Raw genomic sequence first — 27,990 nt, forward strand, 5'->3', positions numbered from 1 at the left:
TTGTCGTCCTGTAAGTGAATCGTCGTTAGGATTTGGCGCCGCTAAGCGTTACGATCGGCGCCAACAAAGGATTGAAGAAGATCAGGCGGCCGTTCCTGTGGACAGTAAAGCAGGAAATCGAAACGGTTAACATTATTTGTATTCAATTGACATCGACACTCGACGACGTTTTCTACCTAAGGTTCGCACGTAAAAGTAAGCTGTAAGCTCGCAGCTAAAGAGGCGCTCCCAATTTGCATGACTGTTTATTATTTCGAAGGTTCTGACACAAACTGTCCCATTTTTAGCAACGACCGTTCGCGTCTGCACGACTCTGGCAACGACAAAGTTTACTGGCAAAGTTTTCTGTCCACGTGCTTGTATGGAGAAGGGTTCTTTTCGTAAATTCCAAAAGCACCCTCAGCATGATGAAGTTAATCAATTAAAAATTCATCAAACGTTCTAGCGTCTGGCAACTTCCGTTTTATCGTAAAAATAGTTTTCTACAATTTATTGCATATTGGCTTGAGTTTTAATACAAAATATCCTCGTCATTCAATCGCAACTCTTCAAATAAGATCAAATTTTAAGACAGTTGTATGTTTTCATACACATTATGTTAATGATGGTTGAAACTAGATTCACGCAAAACCGCTTCTCAAGAAACTATACAAAACTCCGATGGCTTCAACGGTATATCCAACATGCAACCAGCGTGCGATGACAAAAAGGAGCTCAAGGTTTCGAGCCAAGTTGTCCAACTTGGCGAATTGTTAATGAAGACGGTATATCGCAACATCTGTCACACGTAAAACAACCCATACATCCCACTAAGCCCCCATCTTCTCCACAAAATACAGGAAAGTAGCTCATGGCAGCGAGGAGAGGAGGGATAAGAAGTGGAAAACAAAAGGAAATATTTACATGCGAAGAAAGAGACAACTTACGGCCTCTTGGATCGTGAGCCCAGATTTTGCTGCCGAGGATGCACTAAAATACTAGTAAAGTCCAGACGGCCCACTATACCCGCGATCACATGTTTTCTCACGTTAACATTACGCTCTTGCAAGCCGGGTGGCTTGAACGATTTATTTAACTTTAGTACCACACGCCAACGGAATATTTCCGAAGAGCGTAAAAGTGAGTGAAGCATAAAAACATGGCAGCCTAACCGTCTCTCATAGGATTAAGAACGATCTTTAAACTAACAGGCTAACAAAGGCGGCAAACTATCTTCTTTCGTGTCATTCTTTTCCGCCACTACGCAAGCCAATATTAGACAGCGAGTGAATAATGCTTACAATACTTTAGATCACCCAAACCTGTCTACTTTACGGTAAAGATATATGCGTTTAAAAATTACGACACATGGCAGACATCATTTTTTATTAATGATTAGTCTAATCAATTGTAATGATCATTTCGCTAGATAGCTCGAACCGATTGCCACCTCCATATCCGTGCCGGAATCGTGTGCGCAAAGAAGCGCAAAGGGAACGCCTTGCGCAATCGACCACCCCGCTGCTATGCGTTAACCGGGATAGTCTGTTGTGTCGTACAATTGCCCAATAATTTCTAAATGAATAATCACCGACGACTTGGTGGTGTGCATCTCCAGACAGCACATGAATGCTTGCGATAAGGGGATGGCCAAAAAGGGATATAGCATTCCTGTCCGTATCAATATTTACGATTTTTTTTTTCATCCTTCCCAAACAACAATCTAGTGAAATCTATTTTTTATCGCACTCAGCTTTTTTCAGCCAGTTCCACGTTACTGTTGTGCTCTATTACCCCATAATCTACGTACGTGACCAATTTCGCACCTTATTCTCAATTATTCCCATGACGAATGGTTCCTGATCGATGTCTTACATTGATAACGGGCCAATGATTATCCAGCGGACAATCTGAACAACAATGTACAACATTCGCGTATCACCTATTATTCCCTTTGAGCAGCAACACACATCGGATGGAATAGATAATGCAAGTAAGTTGCCGCTTTCGATTTAACACGTCACCGCGGCCGGCTTTTGTGATATGATCCATTTTTATCGGACTCGTTTCGTTCTCCACACAAACCGAAACACGTGTCGCAGCTTAGGAAGTAATGCATTTGCTCAACAACCTTAATGATGGCAATCTCCTAATCAGTTGGTAACCACACGTTTACGGAAAATGATCGAAACACAACTCAACGGAATGGTAAAGCTAATTCCAGACAACCTTTCATCCTGTGAAAGTAGTGGGAGTTTATTTTTGCAAACTGTACGTCACCGACTCGTACATTTATCTTTTTTTTAATAATAATTTATAACAAAGAAGCTCGAATAAAATTTCAACAAAAGACGTACACAACTGGCACAAGAGGAATACATAAAGGAGGCAAATTTTATCCTATTAAAGTGCTGGCTCCCACCGTTTGCTGCCAATCCTTCATCCGATGGATGGTTTAAAGGCATAACGAACATATCAAGAAGCCACAACGACGATATGAAAGAAATCCCCCATTCCTGAAAAACCTGTTCCAGAACAGCGCTGCCAGGCACATGGTGGTCAATGGACAGGATAAACCAACAATGCTTCACCGAAGTGGTGGCAGAAGGAGTAAGAGCATTAGGATGCTGCCAGTAAGAAGTCACGGATTGCTAATGCTTCAAAAACGTGGTTCAAAGAACGGAGTGCTACCGAAGCCGCTGAGATCGCGTTTTGGAGCATTGAACGTGCACCAGCAATTTTAGACAAAGAGTTTCGCCATTTGGAGCACACCAAGAGAAACAAGCATCCAATCTTTGTAACCGCTCGACATCTTTCGTTGCATCTTTGCTGGCAAGAAACGTATATAACTTCTAGAGACGACCAGCAGGTTACTGCAGATTCTCTGGCCGCCTTTTCACTGCATCTGTGTTGTGTGACACAACGGAAACGGTTTGCGTATTTTCTGCGGGGGGTTACTCAAGTTTAACGTTCCGAATTGCCTTCCCTCCCCATCAACTACGGAAGGGAGATGTTCCAAAACCTAACTGAACAGCATAGGCGACGTTCTAAAGCATATATTTTGTACAAAATTGTAAATGAACAATTCAACAGGAGATTTTTTTTGATAAAACACGAAACCTATACAATAAATTGGTAAAAATTTCACAAAATACTCACAAATGCAGATCACTTGCAATATTCACAGCCATTAGTATCGCTCTAGCTTACAGTTGTAGCACAATGCCCTCGTGCACGTACTTTTAATCAAGAAAAGAGCATGTCTTTTTATCGGCAGCGTATCGCAACGGCCAATGAACGCACATTGGGCCGCGTTGCTGCCTACCGTTACCATGGTTACAAGACGCGAGCGTGCGAGCGAGAGAGCTATTGATTTTTTTTACACCACAAGCACCGTACTCGGCACCTGCACTTTTGCCGGGGACCGGAAAGTAGAGCACGCACTGTCAACAAATTGTGCGCTGCTGCGGTGCCCGTAAGTTTTCGCTTATCATTTCACCCGCTTTGCATCTATCTGTACCACATGTAAATAATCCATAAATAATCCACCACCAGCGTCTCTCAACAAAACGCTGTGGACTCTAGACAAACCAGCAACCCCCTGTGAGGGTGGTTGCTCAGTGGTGATGAGCAAGAGCCTTGGAACTGATCGCAAGGATGCTTTGGGTAAGAAATTAGGATGCAGACAACACACCCCATCCACAATGAATTTACGCATTTGATTACAGACAAGGCCAACCTGATCGATCAAGCACTTAGAGAGGTGCCGAGCAGCAAAGCCGGAATGGGTCCGAATAGGCAAAGATTAGCGTTATTACTCGCTCTGTTGCTACTTCAGGTACGCACAGTCATGAATCTATAGAATCATAAACCACCTTTGTAAACTGATGATAAGGGAGATCCCATGCAGCGATCCCGAGCGATAGCAGCAAAGGAAGCGTTCAAATATTATCTCATATTCCACGAATTTGGTGTCTCGTGAGTAATTCCTTGCTGTGCACTGCGCCGTTTTGGTACAAGCAAAATTTGGCTCACAATGATCGTTCAAATCTTATCGTTGATAAATCAACTAATAAGATCAGGCACTCGTAGCGACAAACGGAAACGAATGATTGTTCGGCTATAGCTAATCTCTCCTAATCAATCGTGTTTTCAGAAATACACAAAGAAATCACCACATCTTCAAATCTAGCACATCCACCGTCCAGCGTTTATGAGAAGACCCAAGTGTTTCATCTTTAGCGATAATACGAACATGCATCGGTGTTTTTTTACCACCGCGGTAAGTTTCATCGAAGGGAATCCTTTGTCATGCAGCATTAAATTTTCCCTGTGATTGAACAAATGTAGTTTCCTTGGCGCCACTCATCAGATGGTCTTTTAAATGTTTGCATTGGTCAAATCCAATTGAATTACTCAAAAGAACTGGCAGCCAGCTAGCACTTATGTTGTTTTCTACCTTCTCCACAAACAAACCAAGCATTTTCCCACTCCTGACTGGTTAACAAATTATCCTTTCGAAGCTCAAATAGTCAGCACAAAGAGAACTGCATGCTCTTTCTTTTGTAAACCTCGCACAGAAAGGAAAAGCTAAGAAAATTCTCTGGCAAATGATGCTGGCGCTCAATAACAGCTATTCATGCCGACAAGGAAGTTGTCCTTCCCTTGCATTCTGTCCAGCGGATCAATGTACCCGTTTATGCACCTGACTCACAACATGTAAGCAGCAATACTTGCATCTTTATGGGTCATTAGTTTACTATTTATCCGCGCTTTTTTCAAACGGATGGTGCTCCAGGCAAACTCTTGTGCCGCTCCCGACGACTTGGCGTCGCATTCCTTCACAAGAAGGCTTGAGTAACTTTTCATCGTCATCGTCATCAGCAATATCATCATCTTCACCATCATCATCATCATCATCATCACTAACTTCAGCTGACGTAAGCAAATTCTCTCCTTAGAGCTTCTTCCTTACACTCGTTTGGCTTGCATGTTTCGCTGGCTTTTGTGGCGATGCTACGGTGTTCTGGACCGACTGCGTTCGTGCGTAATTTTTTTCTGTACACATTCTTACGTTGCTTAAACCAAAGCTGCGAGACCCTTTGTTTGCTACCAGTCATGTTTCCGCGTGGTACCGAGTGCAAAATTGTTTGTAGCAACAGAAACGTACGGGTGACAACATCACCCCCACGAACAACTGTGAGTGAGCGCGACAAAGCAAAACGCACTCTATGCCTTCCACGGGGGGGATTCATCGTCACCCCACGAACGTTGCACGCGTAACTACACGAGGAGAGACTAACAATTCGCGATGGAAAATAAGATATGCGAAGAAGTAATGATAAGTGGAACAAGCGGTGAATATATATTTCTTCTACTCAGGGACACGGTTATCCGAGCGCCTGGTATTAGATGTTCGCTGAGCGCACACCACGATTGCTAGTACCGTGGTCAGGTTTTGGCTGTGTGGCATCGATTTCTACGGAATTCTTCACGTGGAAACAGCATCGAAATATCTTCACAACGTTTTCCGTCACCGATATCAGCAGCTAGGTCGAGCAAAGTTGGTGTCTCCTTGGCCTGCTTAGACGATGCGAAGGACAACCCCCCAGGGCTCTTACAGAAACCACAAATGCTTTTCTACTGCCAATCGAGAAACTTCTTCGCGACACACTAACCACTACCGTTACCGCGAGCCCGATCCAATATGACGGGAAAGCCCGATATCCGGATTTGGGTTTTCCATATAAACCCCAATCGATTACGCACCTTTTTCCGACTGATCACTGATTCCGAGTACGAGCAACAACTAGAGAACCATGCGTCACCCCCACGATGAACTAAGCGGTCAGAGAACGACACTGTATGTAGTTTTTCTTCGCGGATATATGCACTGCACGGTCGCGATGTAAGAACACATTCCAATTGACACCCTCGTTATAGCATAGCACTGGTTCGTTCCTCAAATACGCTACTCTATTCAGTCAGCAGCCCAGCTTCTTGCAAATACCCGTGTCTTGATGGGCCGCCGACCGATCCGCGCTGTTCAAGTACTCCAGGGAAACTGTGTCGATGGTTGTTGACAATTGATAACGAACAACACCCTCTCGCAACAACGCGTAGTCGTGCGCGCGCTGACAGCAGGACACTTAGTCGCAGGGAATGAATCTTGCAGCTCAGAGTCTGAGTGAGCGCCTTTTGCTACTGAACTGTAATCACTTTCATTTTAGAAACTAATAAAATGCAAAACCTCACCTTGCTGTCGTGGATGAATAATGCAAATTTGTAGGAAACAATCGTTTTCCCGTGTACATGATGCTGTGAGGATTGACAGCAACATTTGGTCTATAGTAAGTAGTTCAAAACGTCACTCAATGTTACCTTGCCCTAACTCACGCGAAGTCCCATTTTGCAAATTGCAGTCCACGGTGCAGAGTAACAACCGCATTTTGACCACTTTTATACGAATCTATCGCGAAACACCTACCCATTGCGCCATTAATTGTTAGTTATCAATAAGGCTAGTATTCCTATTCAACTACTCCGCTCACAACCTCTTCCGCACAATTTCGGCATTTGCTAAACGCACGATTCGGTTGAAATCCGTTTTAGTGTACGATCGCCAAAAATTGGATCTCGACCAAATCAGAGCCGGATAGTTAGGGCTTTGGACGCCATGAAATATCCGTGCGATGGCCCGCCCGGTGAAATTGTTTTCCGGATAACGACATATTGTCGTGCGAATGTCTGCTAATAACTGCTCGTCCGTTGTGTCGTCAGGCTGCGGAAAAAGAACAAAAACGAGAAAATTATATAAGTAGTCTGTTTTATAAACGATCAGATCTGAGATATTTACCTCCGGGATGATTTCTTTGTTTTCCTTGCTGATATCGGTCAAGAAGTATTCCCTCACAATAGATTTTAATTTATCCGAGGGTCCAGTGGGACAATCGGCACTTCTTACCGGACTTATAGTGTTGAAACTGACCGAATTCAAAGCCTCAGCTATGTACTGCAGCTGAGCCAGTTGGGTGCGTTCTTGACAGGTTACACGTTCATAGAGCCCGTCAAGAGCACAATCAAGTTCATCATCCGACAAATCGCCAGGAGCACGCACTCTAAACCCAAGCTCGAAGAAGGTAACCGTTAATGGTGATCGTTTTGAGACGTTATTCACTAAAAAGAAAGGTATTAAAATGTATAATCCAATAAAAAAACATAGACGAATGTATTCGTTACCGCTAGTCCACTCCAAATTTTTTAACTGATGTTTAACGACGCCGCTATTCCAACCAATGGCTGCTGCTACGTCTATCACTGGAAACTCAATAACAGTCGAAGTAGCGTGCGAAATGCCCCGCTTCAGGTCGAGCGCAAACGCCATCGCCAAAGGAGGACATTCCTTTGCAGCTTGTCGTAAGGGACGAACACCACCGTACGACATTACTTTGCACATAGTATAAGCCGGACTCAAAGCCTGAATATATCTTTGTCCATCTAGTTCCAAGTAACACAAAAATGTAGCTATATTTTCCTCCGGAATATCTAACTGTTGAATTGTGGATTCAATGGGAAAGCATATTTCATGTCCGGGGCAAACACGCTTTCGGGATTTAACGGAGGACTTCTCGTCGCTCATTGTTGGAAGGTCATCGAAATCTGTGTCCCAATTTACACCGTTTACTGCTTCGATTTCCTGCCGAAGCTTATTGGCCAGCTGACTGTGAAAAAGAAATTTTAAAATTTAGTTAAATATAATTCTACCCGGCTGAATATTGACGTACTTATTTTTCAACATTTTTGCACAGGCACAAGGAACGAAGATTTTTTGCAGCAGCTTTCTAATAACGTGTCGATCGATAGAATTCGCATAGATAAACCGACGTAATTCGTTCCGATCCTTCCCCTGGTTGTCGAGGAACAGGTGGCAATGTGATAACATACCGTCGCGTCCAGCACGACCAACCTCCTGCACGTAGCTTTCAAAGTTCTTCGGCATGTTGTAATGGATGATGGCACGAATGTCCGCTTTGTTGATGCCCATACCAAACGCAATAGTAGCCACCACGATGCGAAGATCGCCACTCATAAACGCATTCTGAATCGTGCGACGACGAGACGCAGGCATTCCCGCATGATATGGTTCCGCGACGTAATTCAAGCGTTTTCGTTTATTCGCGTTTGCTTCAGCCGCGGCACGTGCAGCATCCTGAAAACAGGTTCGAATGAATGTGGCCACCCGCTCGCAATCGTCGCGCCTTGTGCAATACACGATGATGGACTGGAGTGAATTAAATCTCTCTGATAGCAGCAGTTCGACGAGAGCCGCATCCCGGTTGGCATCACGCGATACTGTCAGCAACAGGTTGTCAGGCAACGGAATATCACTAATTATTCCGTTCAATCCATCTGGTATCGCCAGATGAGAGACGATACTTTGCCTGTGAAACAAACGAAACCAAACACGTTAAATATCCAGTAGAACCTTCGTTCGTTTGTTCTATCCGATTTTCACTTACCGAGTTTGAACCGTGGCCGTTGCAGTTAGCCCAAGTATAGTCTTAACACCAAGTTTTTCCTTTAAAACCTATCAAAAATAGAAAACAAAATCCATAACTATAATGTTCCTTGCTTACAAAAATGCAACCTACCTTGCAGATCATAAGATAGCTTGGGCGAAAATTGTGACTCCACTGGGACACACAATGTGCTTCGTCGATACATGCGAATGCTATGGGCGGTAGCTGACGCAATAACGAGCCGAAACCTGTCGATTTTTCTCCCGATACAACTGCTTCCGGTGAGATGAGTAAAATGTCAACCTTACCCCCTGCTATAGCTTCCATTGTGTTTTCTCGAACTCTGTACGTAAATTAGATACGGTTTCATACATGTAATATATTGCTTCCACAGAGGAAAATGGTTGCTTACTTTGGAGTTTGATTCGTGTGCAAGCATTGGGCGTTCAAAAAGTCCGGCATACCGTGTACCTGGTCCTCCATCAAGGAAACCAGTGGAGATATCACAAGCGTAATGCATGCGCGGTTTCGACGATACAAGTAGGCCGGCAGCTGGTAGCAGAGCGATTTACCTGCACCTGTGCTCAACGTAACTAGCGTAGACATGCCACATAGCACACGCATTACGGCCTTTTCCTGCCCGTGACGGAAGTTCTTGTGGCCGAACATTCGCAAAACTTCTAACACTTCTGGTGGAGTTGGAGGTAATTTACCGTCCATTTGTTGTTCGTAAACAGGCTTTATCTTATCCTTGGAACCACCCACAACGCATGTCTCTAAAATACCGGATTGTTTAAGGAAATCTTCCGGTATCTTATGCCCAATGTAGGCAGATTGTGAAACACCGGCATCTACGGGGTGTTGGTCGTTTTCCTTATTATCTTCACCCTGTAACACTACCTCAGCGGAATCCATTAGCATGTCATCGTCGTGTTTTGTATCCTGCTCTTCGTCATTTGAAATTTTCCAAGAGGGATTAGCTACCGGAGGTAGACTTTCAATGCGATTCGAATGCACTAACATCGTCCTTGATTTCGCCATCGCTTCCGCTTCTTGCAATGTGGGGAAACTTGAGTCTTCCATTTCATCCACTTCGTATGGCAAGAGCTTATCTTCGGTCGGTTTTTTACATTGTCGCGCCATGTGACCAGTACCACCGCAATTAAAGCACGTCAGTACTCCTCCATCACACCCACGCATATCCATGTTAGGACCGCTCAGTGCCGCCACCTTTTTCGCTTTCCATTGTGATTTCTTATAGCGACTATAATTGATCGTTTTCTTGCCCTTGACGAACACCTTCTTACGTAGATCAATTCGCACAAAGTTTTCATTAAGCTTTCCCGCTGCCATTTTTTTACGTAACGCTGCTTCTTTTGCATTAATTGATGTTGTTGTCGCGATCTTGTTACTAAGTGTTGCCCCATGAGTGGTATCAGTTCCCGTGATGAATCGGTCTGCGATATGAGTATCCTTAACAAGTTCGTCAATATCAATTCTTGGAATGCTTTTGATACGATCGATTCCAAATTCGGGTACATATTTTTCCGGCTCATTGGTGTCATTGATTTCATCATCTTCGGTCGTTATCTTGCGCCGAGTGATCTTTTTCGTTTTGCTTAACTTCGAAGAAGCGGTTGAGGACCCAGGGCTAAGTTTAGGTGAAATAACTGACGGCTTCTTGACTGCACGACGCTTTTGCCTTTGCTTGGTTGGTACAACATTTCGTGCACGACGAACCAACTTCGGTCGAGAAACTTTCTCGGAAGATACCTCTAGATCGTGTTCTTCTTCCTCAAGCAAAAAATCATCGTTTTTCGTATTATTTATTTCATAATTGGGATCTTTATCTTCATCATCACTGGAAAACGCACCAACATGATCATTTTCCAAATCATCTTCTAGATAATGTTCCTTGCGAGATGCAACTTTACGAGCATTTGTTCGCATTGATCGGGTCCGAGGTATAACAGCTGCTTTCGTTTTATCTACCATTTTCTTCAACCTCTGCTTTGATTTGTCCTTGAATGTCTTCATCGTATTTCGCTTCTTTAGCGGCTTATCTTTGGATTCCGATTCCCGTTCAACCGTATCATGAGAATGCTGATCTACTACGTTATTATTTTTGGTCGGTATCTGATACTCTTGCTGGGTGGCTAATTTACTTTTACTATCCAACTCTTCATTGGAATTATGGCTCTTGGCGGTAAATAATTTACGCTTTTTAGCCACGTGCATCATGCTGGGAGATGTTTTCGTCGATTCGTCTTCAGAATTTTCCACTACTCCGTCAGAATCGGAATGCATCGGGCGATCGTAAGCAGTATTTAGGACATCGATTGGGCCCGGTGCTTGAGTCGTCGTTGGCTTTTCCTTGTCCGAAACGGTTAACGAAGACATACCAAAGCTTGAAGACGAGCCAAATGAAGCCAAATTCACATTCCGAAGACCATAATTCACCGTGACAGTTTGTTCGGGGTGTGTTGCTTGTTTTGAGCTAGGAAGATCAAATTCCGAAAAGCCTGTAGATTGCCGATTTAACCATCGTTCGTCCAACTGATTGATTGGCTCAGTCAATGGTTGCGACGAAGGTACCGTTCGGGGCTTTTCCTCTTCTTTTAAGGTGCTTGGTTCCAATTCCTTAGTTTTGGCTATTAGTAAGGTTTCAAGATCGGGAATAACATTTTTCTGACCGTTTCCAGCATTACCAGAAGACAAGGAGTTTAGTGTCAAACTTCCGAACGAATTTCGGGACATGGATTTACGTGGATTTCGTTTAGGAATCATCATGTTCGATGCCGACATGAGTGTCGTCTTTTTTATAACTACCGGTTTTGATGGATTGATTGTATTTTCTTTTTGAGACTCGCCTTTTAGTGGTTGCGGTTTTCGGCTCTTTTCCTCTTTCCAAGCGGTCAAATTATGTGCCGTTTGCTCTTCTGCCTCGAAAAAGGTTTCAGAACTGGTAGAGCCAATCGGTTTCGTTAGTAGGTTGCTCATCGAAACGTGTTTATCAGACAATTCATTGCTGTTTCGAATTGTACCCTCAGGTACGTCCAAAGAAAAACTCGATTCTTGCGAAATTAAAGAACTGTCGAAGTCGTCGTCATCGTCTAATGCATCCAACAACGTATTCTTCAAGAGATTTGTCTTCAGCTGATAATACATTCTATATGAATATTTGATATCATTGGGCGATTCACGAATATCCAGCTAGCATTTAAAAATACATAACAGATGGAAAAATTATATTTATATAAAGACGATCATCCGAAATCCTCGAATGGTACCTTGGACGGAACTCGGTTATACTTTTGCATGAACTGTTTTTCCCATAACTTCACTTTGTATTTGCACAATTGATATTTGGCACGAAACGCGTTATCCTCCATTACTATTCAATTACTTTTGATTCACCGCGAAGCCAGAAAATATATTGTTAACAGAGCAGACAGAAAAATGCTTGCGGCTTTGAAAACGTTGAAATTTTCTGTTCATAGAGCAAGTTTATGTCATCCCGTTTGGCGGGAACATATCAAAACAAACACTCTACGTGAGAGAAGAGGTTTGAAAAAGGAAAAGCAATGAACCAATTCATCCATCCCTGGGTTTATTCATTTAAATGCAATTCTGACATCAACCGCAGCCGCACACTGGTGCATTCAACCACTGTTTCATCTACTACTGTTGGTTTGCTATTTTAAATAATTTGATATATAATATAAGAACCTTCTTTGCCACATTTCGATGAATGTTGTGAAGCCCTAAAGAATGTATTCTGTGTATGTAAAACGTCTATCATCTTGTGCTATACAAATGTTAGACTGCGCAATGCAATGCAGAAAACGGATCGCTGCCTGATAAATTACTTTGGCCCCATCATCGCACATTCTTAGTAGGCTGAGATTAACGAATGTTACACAAATTAAAAATCAGATTTTTTGAAGTAGTGATAACTCAAAAATATTGAATTTCTATCTAATATTTAATTTCTGAGGACCCACCGGGGACGACCTACTGGCAACACTGGTGGGTCCAAGCGATCAGTTTTGACAGCAAAGAAAAATCGGGGCAGCGAAAATATTGAAAAAGGGAAAAGTAAAAAGTCCATCAAAAACAGCCAAACGTAAATATTACACATCCAGGAAATCTTCCATCGCCAGCTTTAGGCTGCGAATTTCTTCATTTGCAAGCACTGCAGTGAGGCCGTAAGCGGTGGCGTAAAGTTAGCATATCCTAGCTTTGTGTGCCGTTTCTTCCCTCTTGTGAATTATTCCACTGTTTGTATACGAAGTGTTACGACGGAAGTGGCAGAAATCCAGCAACAACAAAGCAAGCACCAGCAGCTCCACACCGTACCCAGTTGTTGATTGCTTTGGGCCGTGGAACCCTCCCTGTTTTACAATAATACCTATCACCACCGCATACACCATTAGCAATGATTAAACTTTTTTCGCTCAAGCAACAAAAGAAGGATGGTGAATCGACACCGAAGGCCGGAGGTCCGAAAAAAACTTTCACCGCTGCACAGCTACGGATCACTAAAGGTAAGATGGTGCGCATCGGATTTGTCGTAGCAGTTTTGAGAACGTTCTCCGTTTTCCATTATCACATCTGCAGACATAAACGAACTGAACCTTCCGAAAACTTGCGCCACCGAGTTCCCGGATCCGGATGATTTGCTGAATTTTAAGCTGATCATTTGTCCGGATGAGGGTTTCTACAAGGGTGGGCGCTTCGCGTTCAATTTCAAGGTTTGACTTAAACTAAACACGCGTTACGTCTGTTTGTAGTGCCCTCACTAGTAAAATTCGTCGTTTTTAGGTTGGACCGAACTACCCCCATGAGCCACCGAAGGTCAAATGCGAAACACAGGTCTACCACCCTAACATAGATCTCGAGGGCAACGTGTGTTTGAATATTCTTCGTGAAGACTGGAAACCGGTATTAACGATCAATTCCATCGTGTACGGACTGCAATACTTGTTCCTGGTACGTATGATACGGAGAATGAAAGTAATGTTATCAATTGCCTGAAACAAAGCATGAGCAACAATCGTAATCGTTGCCAAATTTCAAAACACTCGCTTTGTTCTGTTGCTACAACGTATTTAGACTTGCTTTCTAAATTAGAATGAATACAGACGGCGAGTAGCGGTGATCGAGTGCTTATTACGTGTTTGCGTTTTTTTCTAGGAACCAAATCCAGAGGATCCGCTGAACCGAGAAGCAGCCGAGGTGCTGCAAACAAACCGACGTCTTTTTGAGCACAACGTTTTTAAAGCCATGCGCGGCAGCTATATTGGCGCGACCTACTTCCAGCGCTGTCTCAAGTGATATATAAATTCGAAATTAACCCTTAAATGTTGCGTTTATTTAATTATTCTTACGATTGGTGGGCGCTATTATATAGACTTTAATTATAACTGAAAATGCCACAAACAATGCATGATTGAGAGCGAAACACCCAGAGGCGAAGCTAAGACGGACAAAAAACGCGCCGAAACCCACAAACACACACAGTTGCAGAAAGCAAAAAATCGAAACGAGCAACAGTAACGGTCAGTTATATACGAAGACGTTCGACTCTCTGAATAGGATACGAGCTGCAAGTTTGGCCTTGTAGAATGTGATGAAATTTCAATCGATAGAGAAAAAAACTGTAGATGAGTGATTATTACAGGAATCAAAGAGCACCTTGTTTAGATAGCTTAAAATGCAGCATACAGCTCCGTAAGAACCGTCACCAAACGAAGAGTACTGAACTCTCATAGCAGGATCTATGCTCAGTAGAGGGACTGTGTAAGAATGAATGTAAACCCTATTCGAAGAATAATTCTGCACATCTATATTACTTTTATCTGTACATTATCTAACTAGACGCTGTGTGTGTTTGTTAGAAGGCTCGTATCAGAGATTCCCAACATGTTGCTAATAATAAGCCAAACTGTTTCGCGGCCATAGCACAGCATTATTACATCGATATAGGCACCGTTTCTTGAATTTTCATAAACAGTGTAGGAAAGTGTGCAGCGCCGAATGTTCGAATGGAGCGATGATAGGTGAAACAGCAGCGTCGAGAAAAAAAAGGCATGTAGCTGAGCGTAGCTTCTTTAGTGACTTAATGAAGATTGTTCCCCATCCCCAAAAACTAAGAGTAAATGTAATAATGGAAAAAACTAGTAAACAGGTTGAAATTCATTCTTCAACACCTAGGCTGAAAAGGCTGGGCGTTACTTATTCTTAAATGTACCCTTGAGTTAGCAATGGATATTGCTGTTGATACTCTTCTGCATGCCGATAGTCGACCGTTCGCCAATCAGTCTGCTTAATTAAAGTATAAACAAACGCACTTCACCAAGCCCTTACAATAGAATGTCTGCAACAGAACAAGAATGCCGAACGCTCCCGAATTAATGCAACAAAAAAAAACAATGGCATACACAATACTTAGGATAACAAACAAAAAAATAAAATAAACGACGAAAACAGAACATTAGCGCCTGCTTACTGTAAAGAATGGCGAGGGAATAGTTATTTATCTGGTTTTAAATTCTTAAAGGAGTTTTATATTCGTCTCGTCCACCTGAAAGTTCGAATCGATAAATATGTCCATGAAACCACTTGTTGCTCCCATGTCACTATAGGTCTTCTCGGAACGAATTCAACCATGGGCGTTGCCAGGTCAACCTGTAGCATTGGTAACGGATGGTAACTATGTAAAGCGGTTTCACAACAACCAACCTAGTTGGCATGCACTCTAGTGCATTTTCGCTACGGCTGTTACAGAACGTATATTTGTTTGCATTGTAGAACGCATATATTGTGAACATTTTAACACCCATCACAAAGCGCGCACTCCTTAAAATGACGAGCGAAGAACCAACGGAAGTTATCAATCTAGAACCGTCCGCGATTATTGGATTCGATGGTAATACGCATACCGAAACTGAAACACATTCCAGGCAATGATGCTAATAAACTTGTTTCCATTTGCAGGTCACGTTGTGTGTGGTCTCAGAGTACACCCAGATCAACGCCACCTGGTATTTCCACTAGGAAATGAAATTTCGATCTATGAACTTGCCACCACCAAGCAGTCCTTCTTACGAGGACATACGAACACCATCTCCACGCTGGACATCTCCACCAGCGGGCGCATGGTTGCATCCGGGCAATCAAACCACATGGGCTTCCGGGCATTCGTGATCGTGTGGGATTGGGAAACACGCAAAGAAATTTCACGCCACGAATTACATCGGGTGCGCGTTCAATCGCTTTGCTTTTCCTCCAATGATCAATTTTTAGTCAGTCTCGGAGGCAAGGATTGCGGTTCGATTATTGTCTGGGACATTGAGCAGCGTACGGCTATCTGCGGCACGATCGCTACCAAAGAAACAACCGGAGAAGCGACAAAAGTAGCCAGCCTCAACAAACGCTTCACAACATTCGTTTCCGGAGGAGATCAAAATTTACGTGTATGGAACATAGACCGCGAACGAAAGCGCCTGACAGTGCAAGACGTTGCTGTAGGGAAACTGCGTCGGGAGTTTACCGGTATGCGTATATCTCCCAACGACGACACACTCTACGTGGGCACGATGAGTGGCGATATCGTGAAGATAAATCTTAATTGCAACCCAAACCCGAATAATCCGTCGCAGGACAAAATGCCAGTGCTGCTGGGATGCTTCGGCAAGCACAACGCCAAGAGACCGACAGGAAGAGACTGCGAAAAGTATCACTACGGCGTAAGAGATCTGCTGCTGCTGCCAGATGGAAAACTAATCATTGGAGCAGGCGATGGTACGATCGATATGGTACAAGAGCGCAGCGGAAACTTTAAGAATTACCCCGGTCCAACATGGCCTGTGCTAAAATCGGTAAGTTTGCTTTCATAGATCGGGCTACATGTAAGGTGAAAATGAGCCAAACCTCTATTGCTCTTATCCTAAATTCACGCTTTTTAGCTTCAATCAACCAAAATCGATGGAGTTGTAACGTCATTACAAATTTTTGATCGGAAAACTCTACTAATCGGAACGAACGGTTGCGAGATTTACTCGCTAGAGCTGAACAGCTTTACATCCAGTCTTAGACTGCTCAAAACCTGCCACACAAATGCAGTCTACGACATAGCGTTTCCTTAGTGAGTGCCGATTTTGGTTGAAATCTTTATTCAGCATTTAATGACTATTTCAATTGCAGCAATTTTTCGTTGGTTTTTGCTACAGCCAGCCACGAGTCGATCCGCATGTGGTCAACATCAAAAATGCAAGAGCTGCTACGGATCGTTGTGCCGAATTTTGCCTCCTCATCAATCGTTTTCAGCCGCGATGGAAAGAGCATTATTTCCGCCTGGAACGATGGTGTGATTCGAGCCTTCACACCGCTCACTGGCAAGCTGATCTATGCCATCCCCAATGCCCACAACAAAGGCTGTTCGTCGGTGGCCGTCACCAGCAACGGAAAAATAGTAGTAAGCGGAGGCATCGAGGGACAGGTGCGTGTCTGGAAAATAGATCCATACGTGCAGAGCCTCATTGGCGTGCTGAAGGAACATTACGGTCCAATTGAGTCGGTGCACATAAACAACTACGATACAGAAGTGGTATCCGCTTCGCGGGATGGATCGTGCGTGATTTGGGATCTTATTCGTCTGACCCGCAAACATGTGATCTTTGCACACACGCAATTCATTGCCGCCCAGTACTTCCCTACGGGGGTGCAGATTCTTACAGCTGGATCTGACAAATTAATCGGTTACTGGGAGGCATACGATGGAAGCTTAGTGCGTGAAGTGGAAGGATCCAAGTCGGGACCGATCAACGCTATCGACATGAACATGATGGGGGAGTATTTCGTGTCGGCTGGAACGGACCAAATTGTGCGACTGTGGAACTATCAGCTCGGTATGGAGGTTGCACTTGGTATTGGCCATGCCAGTGCCATCACGTCCGCTCGTTACAGTCCGAATGGGAAATTTTTAGTGACCGGTTCTAACGATGGTGGTATTTTTGTTTGGAAAGTGCCTGAGGTGAGTTGAGCTTTGGTAAAGCATGCGCAATGTAACAGTGGTACTTCGTTTATGTAACTAATCCCACCTGCGAATGTACAAGCCGAATTAGGTTAATCGTAATCCGTGTGACGCAATGTGCCCGATGGTATAATAACCACATATCGTAACATCGTTACAGAAATTCCATATAAAAATACCCGACGAAGCTTTGACGTCAACGAATGATGCAGAAACTCCGAAGCCACCAGCTACGGCAACGAACAAATCAGTCACCGGCAGTTCTTCACAAGCTGGAGGTTCACGCTCGAGCTCTCGAAAAGCTACGCCCTCAACTCCAGGAGCACGTGCAGGAGCTGCCGCTGGAAACTCTCGCAACGGTGTAGAAAACGTTCGTTTACATGCTTCGGGACGTTCTACGCGATCGAGCCAGATCGCCGAATGTCCTGCAATAGATCCGAATGCACAACCTACCATCGATCCGTGTGTTGACACAGCTTCACTGGCAGATGGCGATCAGGATCAGTGGGAGACGCGTTCGCTGCACTCTAACGGAGGTCAGAACCGACTTTCGGATGAATCACCGTTTGCCGAGAGAGATATCAACGTTGGGGGAAAGGATATGAAATCGAATGAGCAGCGCAAACCCACAAATCCATAAGCAAAGGAACAGAGTTTAGACAGACTGATTGTAAACACACCGTAGTATATATTTAACTACTAAACTCTCTATATATTTAACCACTAAATGTATAGCGTGAAGATTTGGGTTTCAAACAAAGCATTCCCGCCGTGTCACATTGCCAATAAATTCGTAATAAAGGTATCAATTTCTAATCTGGCCTGCTTCAGTTGTGGAGGATCATTATCACTCGGCTCATACATATTCGCACAGTGCGCCGTACCATCGATCAGGATCGTCGGCATGTGAATGTCGTTGCTCTCGGTCAATCCCAAACGATGCCACGGGTCGATGTTACCGTGGACGTACAGCACGTTAGTAGTGGCCGGATCAAGCGCTCCATAGTTAGTGTTCGTCCTGTAAACTGCTCGTGCAAGCGAGTCTGCCCCAAACCGAGCGCCATAGATGTCGGCGCATTGACGCACAAAAAATTCGGCCGGAAAATGATCACCGAAAAGGGAACTGGCGTTGTTGGACGTCTGATAGAAGCCAAACTCGTTGCACGTTTGATAAGTCCACTGGCGGGCTGAAACAAAAATACGGAATTAAAGCGTACAAAAATTACTTTTTCGTGTTTCTGTAGCAAATGTATGTGTTTTTGTGTACCTCCACTAGCAGTGGGAGACTCCCACGAGGTGTTCTGCATCTGCTGTACAGTCTTATCGTACAAGTAGTCCAGGCACGTTTCGTTGCTCGATTGCAAAAGCATTAGGTTCACTTTTGCCAGCCTGCTAACCGGTGCACCCATGGTCTGGTTCATCATTACGTCGCAAATTTCGTCGATCGTAACGGTCGCGTGTGGACTATTGTCCTTGTTGTACTGCACCACGCCGGCAAAGTTGGATGCAATTGCCTCGAAGAGACTGGCCACATCCAGCGGATTTCCGACCGATTTCTCGACGGGATCACAAAGCTTAAATTTGTCGTTGAGCGTACGCTGACCGATCATGTGCTTGAGCAGTGTATCAACCTGCTTGACGGCACTTGCGACCGCATCAACGCAGTCGGTTGAGTAGCGGGCAAGGGAGCGAGTTACCGTGTCGTAGTACTCGATGAAATCGATCTTAGCCAGCAGCGGTCCACTGGAACTGATCGAACCGTGCACCAGCGATGGGTATTTTTCTCTCAGCCACGCCGCCAACGAACCCGGATAGGAACCACCGAAAGCGATCCACCGGTGCTCGTGTGGGTGGAGGTTATACTTTTCGTTCATTGCCACAATGAAGTACGCCAGATCCGCCAGCGCTTGTTCCGAGGTCAGATAAGCGAGGTTCTTCGTAGACAGGTCCGGAGTCGGCTGACTTTTTCCGTAGAACCGGTGCTCAAGCTGGAAGCACAAGGCGCCATGCTTTTCGGCGTAATGAATCCACGCGCCCTGGTGCATCCATTTAGCAGTTGCCTCACCCTCACCACCGATCATGAGAAACACCGGAGTGTTCGGATTGGACGCATTAAAAAATTGATCGTTTACGTAGTATCGCTGCTGCCATGTCGCCGGATTCGTGGGATCATTGTGATCGAGTTGCTGCACAAAAAACAGATCCGGAACGTCCGCACTGCTGGAGTGCAATTGCGTCTTTATGGTCCGGCTCGGAAGATCGCGATGAAAGGTTTTTCCTCGCCAAAAATGGCGTAACCCGTGCACTTCGCCCCTGAGCGAAAGAACTACACCAAGGAACACAAACCACAGCGATTTGTTAGCCATACTGCTGCTAAATGTGACTAATCGAGATAGATGTTGATACACGAAAATGGACTCTCGTTGTCCAAAAACGATGCAATTTCGCCTTGCCAGACGAAGATGATCCGACGGTTTCCACTGGTGACTAACGACTGTAGCTAGTGCGGTTTAACCAGCGTTGCTTTAAACAAAGCCCTACGCTGATAACTATTATCAATTCTCTCTTTCGCACAGCGACCCCGCGCCCTAATAGGCTAATCGAATTTGTGCGTTCATTTGCTACTTTACAGCAGTTTTTTATTTATTTTTTCTTGCGTTGTTGTTACGTTATATTAGCAGCATATGGGAGGATATAATGGATAAGAGCGGCTTCAGTAGATACGGATAGAGAAATACGTTCTTTGTTTTTTAACTATGTGCGCTTAATAAACGGAGTTTATTTATGAAAAATTCTAGATAAGAAAAATAATCTTTGGTTTAACTGCGCATGTGACGGATGTGCAGATTAACTCTCTGAATATGTATAACTTTATGATCGATTGCCTTGCATCATGTAGAGAAACGAATTTGAGCCTTCTGTAAATTATCGCTCACCAAAAAAGTATATATGGAAGCCTTTAAAAATGAACAATATATACCTTAATTGCTTTTGAATAGCTGGAAATTTATAAGGTTGGGAAAGAATGCTAACAAGACTGTGTGAAATATTGTTTACTTAAGCTTTAGCAAACTGTAGAAACATGTAGAAGTTCCTCATGATCAGAAAAACATGTATTAGGTTTTTATAAAGGAAAGGTGTCTAAATCAACTGAGACTGAGCAACTAAGACTGAGTAACGGTTAACGAGTTAATTCAAAAATTAGATTTAAATTTAATATCAACACGTGGGAGAATCAAATGTTCAAATCATAAAACTTTCCAAGGCAAAGGTTTCAGACGTTGATGAAACGAAAGGCGTTTAAAGCTTTATGGACATGCTTGAAATTTACCATCATTATAGCTTCATAAATACTGTAAGAATGTTATAACGACGTTTGAGTGAAATGTGAATTTTAACGGAATGAAAGCGATTCGCATTTTTAGAGATTTAGTGTTTTAATTGCAGTATCGATAAGATTGGCACATGGTAGTATATGCATTTCGACTTGGATTTTCGCTACTTTGCTTTAAAGTTATTTAATAAAGGTTTAAGTTAGTGATTTAAGTCTCTTAGCTTAGCGATTTGCCAGAGCTATACGACCCGCAACGGATAAGCCGCACAGCTTCAGAGCCGTCAATGTAAACGCATGCGCGCAGCATAGGAACAAGATGAAGCGGATGGAAACTGTCAAGCAAGAAGAAGAACAGATCTCGAGAGGTGGTGTGCGTCATATCTGCGATCGCGATTTTGCTTGTTTTTCCAGTCATCTCGTCGGATCGTTTTTCTTTCGTGCTTGCAAGGAAAACTGCACCCGTGCGTGCGTCAGTTCGTATTCGTTCGGCAAAAGTAAAGCCAGCTGCGCCGCCCGATCGCAGCGGTATCATCGTCCCTGGTTCTGGAGCATTCCGAAAAAAAAGTGCTCCCCCATCTAGCCTGCCCGTGAGCCGAACCTGTGTGTTGAATAATCTCCGGGACCCCTCCCTTCCTGCCCTTTGCTTCGACGTACCGTGTTGGGCGATCAAAGTGCTGCAGAAGGGCGCGCGGGTGCGAGTGGCAAGCAAAAAGCAAAAAAAAAACGAATAATCGGCATTGAAGATAGTGATGAAGTGATACGCGCAACGCGCAAAGAGAGCGGAGAGTGCATCTGGAAGGCTCAGTGCGCGAGGGGGTTTAAACTAATTGGCTGGCGAGTGTAGGTGTGCGCGGGCACAATTGTTCTCCCGTGTACGTGTGCGCCGTGTGTGTGTGCAGGCACTCGCATCCGCTCGGATATCTGTCGTCATTGCCCGCTGCATCGGTAGGGCTAGGGAGAGGAAGTATCATCATCATCAACATCATCATCATCTGCTGGGTACGGCAAGTGCACCAAACTAGCGAGAGTGATTTAGCGTTCGCAGCGTAGCATAGAATCCCCGAGCATCAGAGATTAGCTCCCCTTCTGCCAGAGCAAACGTTATACATACACACACACACGCACTCGAAAAGGGTGGCCGTGCAGTGGAAGAGAAAAAAAAGCGCAACCGATTCCGTCGCTGAACGGTGCGTGTATCTTCTTCTTTCCGCTCGCGCCCTCTCGCTCGCAAATAGGGCTGCATTCGCGGCCAATTGAGAGCAACCGTTTAATTGATCGAGCCCGAGAACCCTTCTCCCGTGCGCACTCGGCCCATCCCTGCGCATTGCGTGAGTGACTGCGTGCGTGCGTGCGTGCGTGTCCAACTTCATCATCATCGTCGTCATCGTCAGCGTCATCAAAGGCAACCCCGAGAATCGTAGTCAGCCGGAGCCAAAGTCAACAACCAAGCGCGAGAGAGAGAGCGAGAGAGAGCGAGCACAAGCGAGATAGACAGCAGCTAGAAAAATCGACTGCCAGCGATCGTTTGAGGTAAGGTGCCCTCGACTGGAGGGATGATGACGATCATGATGATGTTCTAGCAACATCTCACATCTGATCATCTGAATACAATAGCGACTGACGATCTTGTGTGCGTGTTTTTTTTTCTTTACAATTTTCTTCTCTCCACCGCAACCGACAGGCGTGTGAATATAAATCGACCCTATAAAATCGTAGATTCATAAAATGAATGAAATCGAAGCACTCCGACAGGAGGCGGAAACGCTCAAGAATGCCATCCGAGACGCGCGTAAGGTGGTCTGCGATACGTCCATCCTGCAGGCCACGGCACAGCTGGAGGCGGTTGGCCGAATTCAGCTCCGCACGAGACGCACCCTGCGCGGTCACCTGGCCAAGATCTACGCCATGCACTGGGGGAATGATTCGCGGTATCTAGTATCGGCCTCGCAGGACGGCAAGCTGATCGTGTGGGACTCGCACACCACCAACAAGGTGCACGCGATCCCGCTCCGTTCGTCCTGGGTGATGACGTGCGCGTACGCACCGTCCGGCAACTATGTGGCCTGCGGTGGTCTGGACAACATCTGCTCGATCTACAACCTCAAGACGCGCGAGGGCAACGTGCGTATCGCTCGCGAATTGGGTGGCCATACGGGTTACTTGTCGTGCTGCCGGTTCCTGGATGACAACCAGATCGTGACCAGCTCGGGTGATATGTCCTGCGCCCTGTGGGACATCGAAACTGGCCAGCAAACGACCTCTTTCCAGGGACACACGGGTGACGTGATGGCGCTGTCGTTGGCACCGCAGGGCAAAACATTCGTGTCTGGTGCGTGCGATGCCAAGGCCAAGCTGTGGGACATCCGCGAGGGCCAGTGCAAGCAAACATTCCCGGGACACGAGAGTGACATCAATGCGGTGGCGTTTTTCCCCAACGGATTCGCTTTTGCGACGGGTTCAGATGATGCCACTTGCCGGTTGTTCGACATCCGGGCTGACCAGGAGCTGGCGATGTACTCGCACGATAACATCATTTGCGGAATTACGTCCGTGGCGTTCTCGAAATCGGGTCGCCTGTTGCTGGCAGGATACGACGACTTCAACTGCAACGTTTGGGACACGATGAAGGCGGAACGGGCAGGTATCTTGGCCGGGCACGACAACCGGGTGTCGTGTTTAGGCGTGACAGAGAACGGCATGGCAGTTGCGACCGGCTCCTGGGACTCGTTCCTGCGCGTGTGGAACTAACAAGACCCCGGTAGGCAGTGCGCGCATGGATTCAACCACACGAGGTAGCAGTGCGCGTAGAAACGGAAGTGAAAGGTTTTTCAGCATCGTCGTCGCTGCGGCGGAACCGTTTGTTGATTTTTTTTAGTTTTTATTATATTTTACTTTTTGTTTGTCCCAACCATTCGCTCTCCGTACGCTCAACGAAATTTACCTTTATCGCTCTTTCGCAAACAACACCCGAACCACTCTGTACGCGCTGTGGTCGAATGAGCAGCCTGTGTTCTTTTCTTTTTTGTTTTCATTGCTTATCAACATAATCGGCGGGTGGGTCGTGCTAACGATCACAATCAAAGCAGGCTATGTGGGAAACGAAAATGTCGAAACATAACCTGCGCATGTCTAGTGCGCTACGAAATGCCGGAATTGGCATCCTGTAGCATAAAGTAATTCTTACTTTCTTTGAGCGGGACCAAAACGACAGAATCACAACATTAAACCACGGGCCGGAATTCGAGCATATAGGTTAATAGCATAAGCGCACCAGCGATGGCGAGAAATCAAAACGGCACGCTCGCGCGCGCGCACACATTCAAAACGTTCTCGAGCAATAGCAGCGAACTTTCGGAGGGTGGCGAGTGCATCGCAATTGCATCTGTATTATTCGTTCCGTGTCGGTTGCGTCTTTCTTTCGGATCCCTATTTTCCAGCAGCTTTTGCAACCGAGAGGGAGAGAGCGCGGACACGTCTCACGTTAACACGCGTTATCGCGCGTAACAGCATAAGTAAGGTGTTTAGAGAGGTGTACACGTATCCTGCATACCCGTACGACGTTTTTAGGTTAGTTGCTAAGTTTTATTCTATTCTCCTTCGCTTTGATTTACACGTGTGCCGTATGTCGGGAGAGGAACGAGTACCGAACACGAGGGAAGGGTGAAACCGAAACGAAGATAACAAACAAACAAACAAAAAAAGTGCAAGGGCAGAACACCGCACACTACTAGCACGCCTTGCGCAGGAACATGGATTGGCATTAGACTATTACTATTATTATACTAAAGAAACAAATTCGTATGTTTAGGATGCAGAAATAGTTCTATATGGAGTCGTGGCAACTAAAGCGATATATTTATATCATATACAAGTATCGAATGAAAATTAACCCAAACAAAAAAAAATGAGTCATACTCGCGTGCGTGTGGGTTGGCCGGTAATCTACATGCGCGTGACATATTTGAGGATGGCGATTAGGAGAGAGTAGCACTTTCTCGCGTACTGTGCGGTTCGTTCAAAATAGGGCACCCCTTTTAGTTAGCCGGCAGATAGCGAAGGCAGCACGGATGCGCCAAGTAGATAGAAACAGACTAAATTGTGTGCACATTTCACTGCATATTAGAACTTTATGTTGCCTTTATGTAGACTTTTATTCCATCAAATTGTTAGGCCGCAAAAATGGGCACAGTTCACCATCGACAGCAGCAGGACACCGGTACTCTAGTGGGTTCTTCTTCCCAAGGTAATAGAAACACAGGTTTACAGTATGTAGTATACGCAACGAGAGGGACCATCAAATGATCGCTGGACGACGAGTAAAGTGAGGCATGGTTTTTGGTACACCACCAACCAACTACTGCGCAGCTTGCTCCAGCCAAATTCCAGATCGAGTGGGGTGTCATCGTTTAGGCACTAGATTGAGAAAGTGTTGCTATTTAAGCGGTTTTTATTTGTTACGCAAAAATCGTCTAAATTCATAAATAAAGTCTCATATGTGTATATCTACGACAGTAGAAAAGAATGTTGGTGTTCGCCGTTTTCATACATCTGCCCATGGAATGTTATCCTTTTTGGCCTATATACTCATTGCATAAAATAACGCTAAATCTGGACGCTCTTCAATGTCTTTAGGATCGGATAATTCTTCAACAGGTGTTTAACACCGTCGCGCTCGTGTACTACGGCTATTCATGTCGTTAGTGCTGTAACCGCATTCAAAATGACCGTTTTCGTTCCGTCTGCCTTGTTCGAACCAATCGAAGGAGAATTTTATCAAACTTCGTCACTCATTCGTTGGTTTATTGAGAGAGGAAAAACTGGCTACAACACCTCACATGACAGGTAATGATGTTAAGCTTCAAAACCAATTTTCCAAAAAAAAATATTCTTCAATGCCGCCATCGTCCAGCAATCGCCCCAGTGACCTGCAGCATATGCAGCGACAAAAAGCTCCCGCAACCAGATTACCACCATTTTTATCGTTTCCTCGCGGGTATCGGCTCATCAGAGAGCCGCTCAAAAGTTTTCCCTCCGCCGTTTAGCGTGGAAAACTCGAGTGCGAGAACCCGAGAGCAGCAGAGCGAGCAGGTGTCTGTGAAAATACGAGAGCAGAATTGGAGCAAACACCTCCCAAGACTACACCACACACCAGGGAAAACTCCGAAAAAGTTGTCGTCATCGCCTACTGGGTTTGGTCGTTCCACACAGCATGCTAAGATGAGAGCCCAAGAGAGTGTGCGAGAGAGAGAGAGAGAGTGGGTACGGTTCGCATGCGAGTTGAGCGTGAGTTGAGCTAAGAGACGGGATAGAAAATACCGAAGGAAAACCCTCCAACTGAGACAGCACCCAGTTGCTCGGGGAGTGTTTCGTTTTTTTACAGAGTCACGGAAAAGTCGCAACCACGGTACCGCGGACGAGAAAATTGCAATTTTCCACCGTGTAATGTGCATTCAGTCACCAAATAGTGTATGAAAAGCGGCCGGGCCGTAGCGCAGTGTAAGGGTGGGTGTTATCTGCCGGAAAAGCGGCCAATTCCAAGCGCCACAGCCAAGGATTGAAAATTCCCGTGTCACTAGGCTGATGGAAAATTTTCCCCGTACCTAGTGGAGTGCTTGTGTGCGTGCGTGTGTTCCGTGCGTTTGTGTGAGCTTGCTTTTGCCCTTTGTGCATTTCAGCCATTTCGATGGGATGTTAAATAGTGCCCAACGTGGTGGAATCTAAATCAAAATTGCACTTCTCCAGCGTGTCGTTGAGGTTTTAGCGAACGCATGAGACAGTGCAGCGTGTAGTTCTAGTGGTTAGTGGATGGATTTTTTTTTCAGAACGATTGGCACGCCCAAAGAGGTGTACAGTGGTGAGCGCTGCCACCTCGGAATAGCCCTGCACCGTGCCAACCTGATTGACCAATTCAGTTCCAGGGAAGACAAAAAAAAACAACCATGCGGTGATTCCGAGCTGGTGTTCAACCCTGTACGGGGAGGGACAATTTGATCATCGCTTTATCAGTTTGCGAGCCGGGGTCCGTCGACTGGCGGGGTTTGCAATGAGATAAAAAAAGGTGTGGGATACGAACAGGTTACTAGAACACGGGGGATATTTTAGAATACCATCGGCCTGCCAGTTCGCGAAACCGCATCGATTGTGTGGCGGCGTGTGTGAAAAATTCTAAACCCTCCGTGTGTACAGAAAACGTTTGTGGTCATTTTCTTTCGCAGCCGCTCGGAACGCATTGCTCGCGCGTAAGCGAACAGTTTTTTTTCTGCTGCGGCTAGGAGAAAAGCGCTGAGGTGACCAGTAAAAAGAAATTTTCGCACAGTGAGAGCAATTTGGTCGGTTTTTTGGGTAGCAGAAAACTGCAGATAATCGATAAATTGGTGTGTTAGTAGTGCGGAGCGCGAAAAAACGGTGGAGATAGCGTGAGAGTGAGCTGCGCGGTCGTCATTCGCTCACGCTCTCACTACGTCTATCAGCGATAGGGTGCCCTCTGGTGGTGGGAAGGCGAAAAGGAAACCATCGGGATAGTTCTATGACAGGCGAGACAGAGCAAAGTGATCGCCGAAGAGAAAGAGAAAGAGAGCTAAGGGAGTTAGTGAGCAAGAGAGCGAATGGGTGCGCGCGCGTACAAGTGAGTTGGGCGAAACGAAACGACGTTTAGATTCGAGCGAGAAAGCCGTCTAGGTGAGAAAGGTGTGGTGAAGTGAGCTCGCGTGGTGCAGTGAGCGATGCGAGTGAGCACGAGCGAATGAGAATAAGCTCACCACAGGGATCTCTTTCGAGAGAGAGAGAGAGAGTGAGAGCGTGAGAAAGACAGCAAGTTCGGCTCGTGCGTGTGCTCACATTCGCGCTTTCACGGAGCACTGCGTGAGAAAGGAAAATTTTGCATGAACCGCGACAGGCAGTTGGAAAAGTCCGGCGCAGTTCTGTTCGCCGACCAGCCTATTCACTAGACGTCGCTTCGTCGCGCACAGGGTGGGGCGTGGGGCGGCCGTCCGAGCAAGGATCGGTCGGGCGAGACGCGCGGTGTACGTCACGTTTCCTGTTGCTCTTGTGGTGTGCGGTTTAGTGTGTGGAAAACTGATCCCTTTTCCTCTCCAGTACCTACCAGCACTTGTTTTTACAAT

The 27,990-nt window shown here is 45.4% G+C and overlaps 5 protein-coding genes across 5 annotated transcripts; 3 read left to right on the forward strand and 2 right to left on the reverse strand.

Moving 5' to 3' along the window:
* Nucleotides 1–25: 25 nt before the first annotated feature.
* On the reverse strand, nt 26–11,890 carry LOC128724638 (uncharacterized). Its single transcript, XM_053818361.1, has 9 exons — nt 11,789–11,890; nt 8,911–11,711; nt 8,631–8,841; nt 8,499–8,566; nt 7,760–8,420; nt 7,219–7,696; nt 6,836–7,155; nt 6,531–6,760; nt 26–95 (listed from the first exon to the last, which is right to left on the reverse strand). The coding sequence occupies exons 1-9, from the start codon at nt 11,888–11,890 to the stop codon at nt 26–28; spliced, it is 4,941 nt and encodes a 1,646-aa protein (XP_053674336.1).
* Nucleotides 11,891–12,936: 1,046 nt separating this feature from the next.
* Nucleotides 12,937–14,986, forward strand: LOC128722915 (NEDD8-conjugating enzyme Ubc12). Its single transcript, XM_053816607.1, has 4 exons — nt 12,937–13,045; nt 13,119–13,252; nt 13,323–13,490; nt 13,695–14,986. The coding sequence occupies exons 1-4, from the start codon at nt 12,937–12,939 to the stop codon at nt 13,833–13,835; spliced, it is 552 nt and encodes a 183-aa protein (XP_053672582.1). The 3' UTR covers nt 13,836–14,986.
* Nucleotides 14,987–15,365: 379 nt separating this feature from the next.
* Nucleotides 15,366–18,316, forward strand: LOC128722793 (cilia- and flagella-associated protein 52). The gene is made up of 5 exons (XM_053816475.1): nt 15,366–15,429; nt 15,498–16,381; nt 16,469–16,647; nt 16,707–17,535; nt 17,696–18,316. Exons 1-5 carry the CDS (start codon nt 15,366–15,368, stop codon nt 18,173–18,175), a joined length of 2,436 nt encoding a protein of 811 aa, XP_053672450.1. The 3' UTR covers nt 18,176–18,316.
* LOC128722794 (putative serine protease F56F10.1) lies at nt 18,261–19,911 on the reverse strand. Its single transcript, XM_053816476.1, has 2 exons — nt 18,803–19,911; nt 18,261–18,722 (listed from the first exon to the last, which is right to left on the reverse strand). Exons 1-2 carry the CDS (start codon nt 19,899–19,901, stop codon nt 18,310–18,312), a joined length of 1,512 nt encoding a protein of 503 aa, XP_053672451.1. The 5' UTR covers nt 19,902–19,911; the 3' UTR covers nt 18,261–18,309.
* Nucleotides 19,912–22,270: 2,359 nt separating this feature from the next.
* LOC128726307 (guanine nucleotide-binding protein subunit beta-1-like) lies at nt 22,271–23,951 on the forward strand. Its single transcript, XM_053820110.1, has 2 exons — nt 22,271–22,399; nt 22,551–23,951. The coding sequence occupies exon 2, from the start codon at nt 22,595–22,597 to the stop codon at nt 23,615–23,617; it is 1,023 nt and encodes a 340-aa protein (XP_053676085.1). The 5' UTR covers nt 22,271–22,399; nt 22,551–22,594; the 3' UTR covers nt 23,618–23,951.
* Nucleotides 23,952–27,990: the final 4,039 nt, after the last annotated feature.

Source organism: Anopheles nili, chromosome 3 (genome assembly GCF_943737925.1).
Source record: "Anopheles nili chromosome 3, idAnoNiliSN_F5_01, whole genome shotgun sequence".
NCBI classification, from domain to species: domain Eukaryota; kingdom Metazoa; phylum Arthropoda; class Insecta; order Diptera; family Culicidae; genus Anopheles; species Anopheles nili.

Coding starts and splice junctions, on each gene's coding strand:
- LOC128724638 (XM_053818361.1), bottom strand. CDS start 11,890: ATGGAGGATAACGCGTTTCGTGCCAAATATCAATTGTGCAAATACAAA. Junction 8,567..8,630: donor GCTATCTTATGATCTGCAAG/GTAGGTTGCATT, acceptor TATTTTTGATAG/GTTTTAAAGGAAAAACTTGG. Junction 7,697..7,759: donor AAATGTTGAAAAATAAGTAC/GTCAATATTCAG, acceptor TTTCACAGTCAG/CTGGCCAATAAGCTTCGGCA.
- LOC128722915 (XM_053816607.1), top strand. CDS start 12,937: ATGATTAAACTTTTTTCGCTCAAGCAACAAAAGAAGGATGGTGAATCG. Junction 13,046..13,118: donor ACAGCTACGGATCACTAAAG/GTAAGATGGTGC, acceptor TCACATCTGCAG/ACATAAACGAACTGAACCTT. Junction 13,253..13,322: donor GCTTCGCGTTCAATTTCAAG/GTTTGACTTAAA, acceptor CGTCGTTTTTAG/GTTGGACCGAACTACCCCCA.
- LOC128722793 (XM_053816475.1), top strand. CDS start 15,366: ATGACGAGCGAAGAACCAACGGAAGTTATCAATCTAGAACCGTCCGCG. Junction 16,382..16,468: donor CATGGCCTGTGCTAAAATCG/GTAAGTTTGCTT, acceptor CACGCTTTTTAG/CTTCAATCAACCAAAATCGA. Junction 17,536..17,695: donor TTGTTTGGAAAGTGCCTGAG/GTGAGTTGAGCT, acceptor ACATCGTTACAG/AAATTCCATATAAAAATACC.
- LOC128722794 (XM_053816476.1), bottom strand. CDS start 19,901: ATGGCTAACAAATCGCTGTGGTTTGTGTTCCTTGGTGTAGTTCTTTCG. Junction 18,723..18,802: donor GTCTCCCACTGCTAGTGGAG/GTACACAAAAAC, acceptor TTTTTGTTTCAG/CCCGCCAGTGGACTTATCAA.
- LOC128726307 (XM_053820110.1), top strand. CDS start 22,595: ATGAATGAAATCGAAGCACTCCGACAGGAGGCGGAAACGCTCAAGAAT.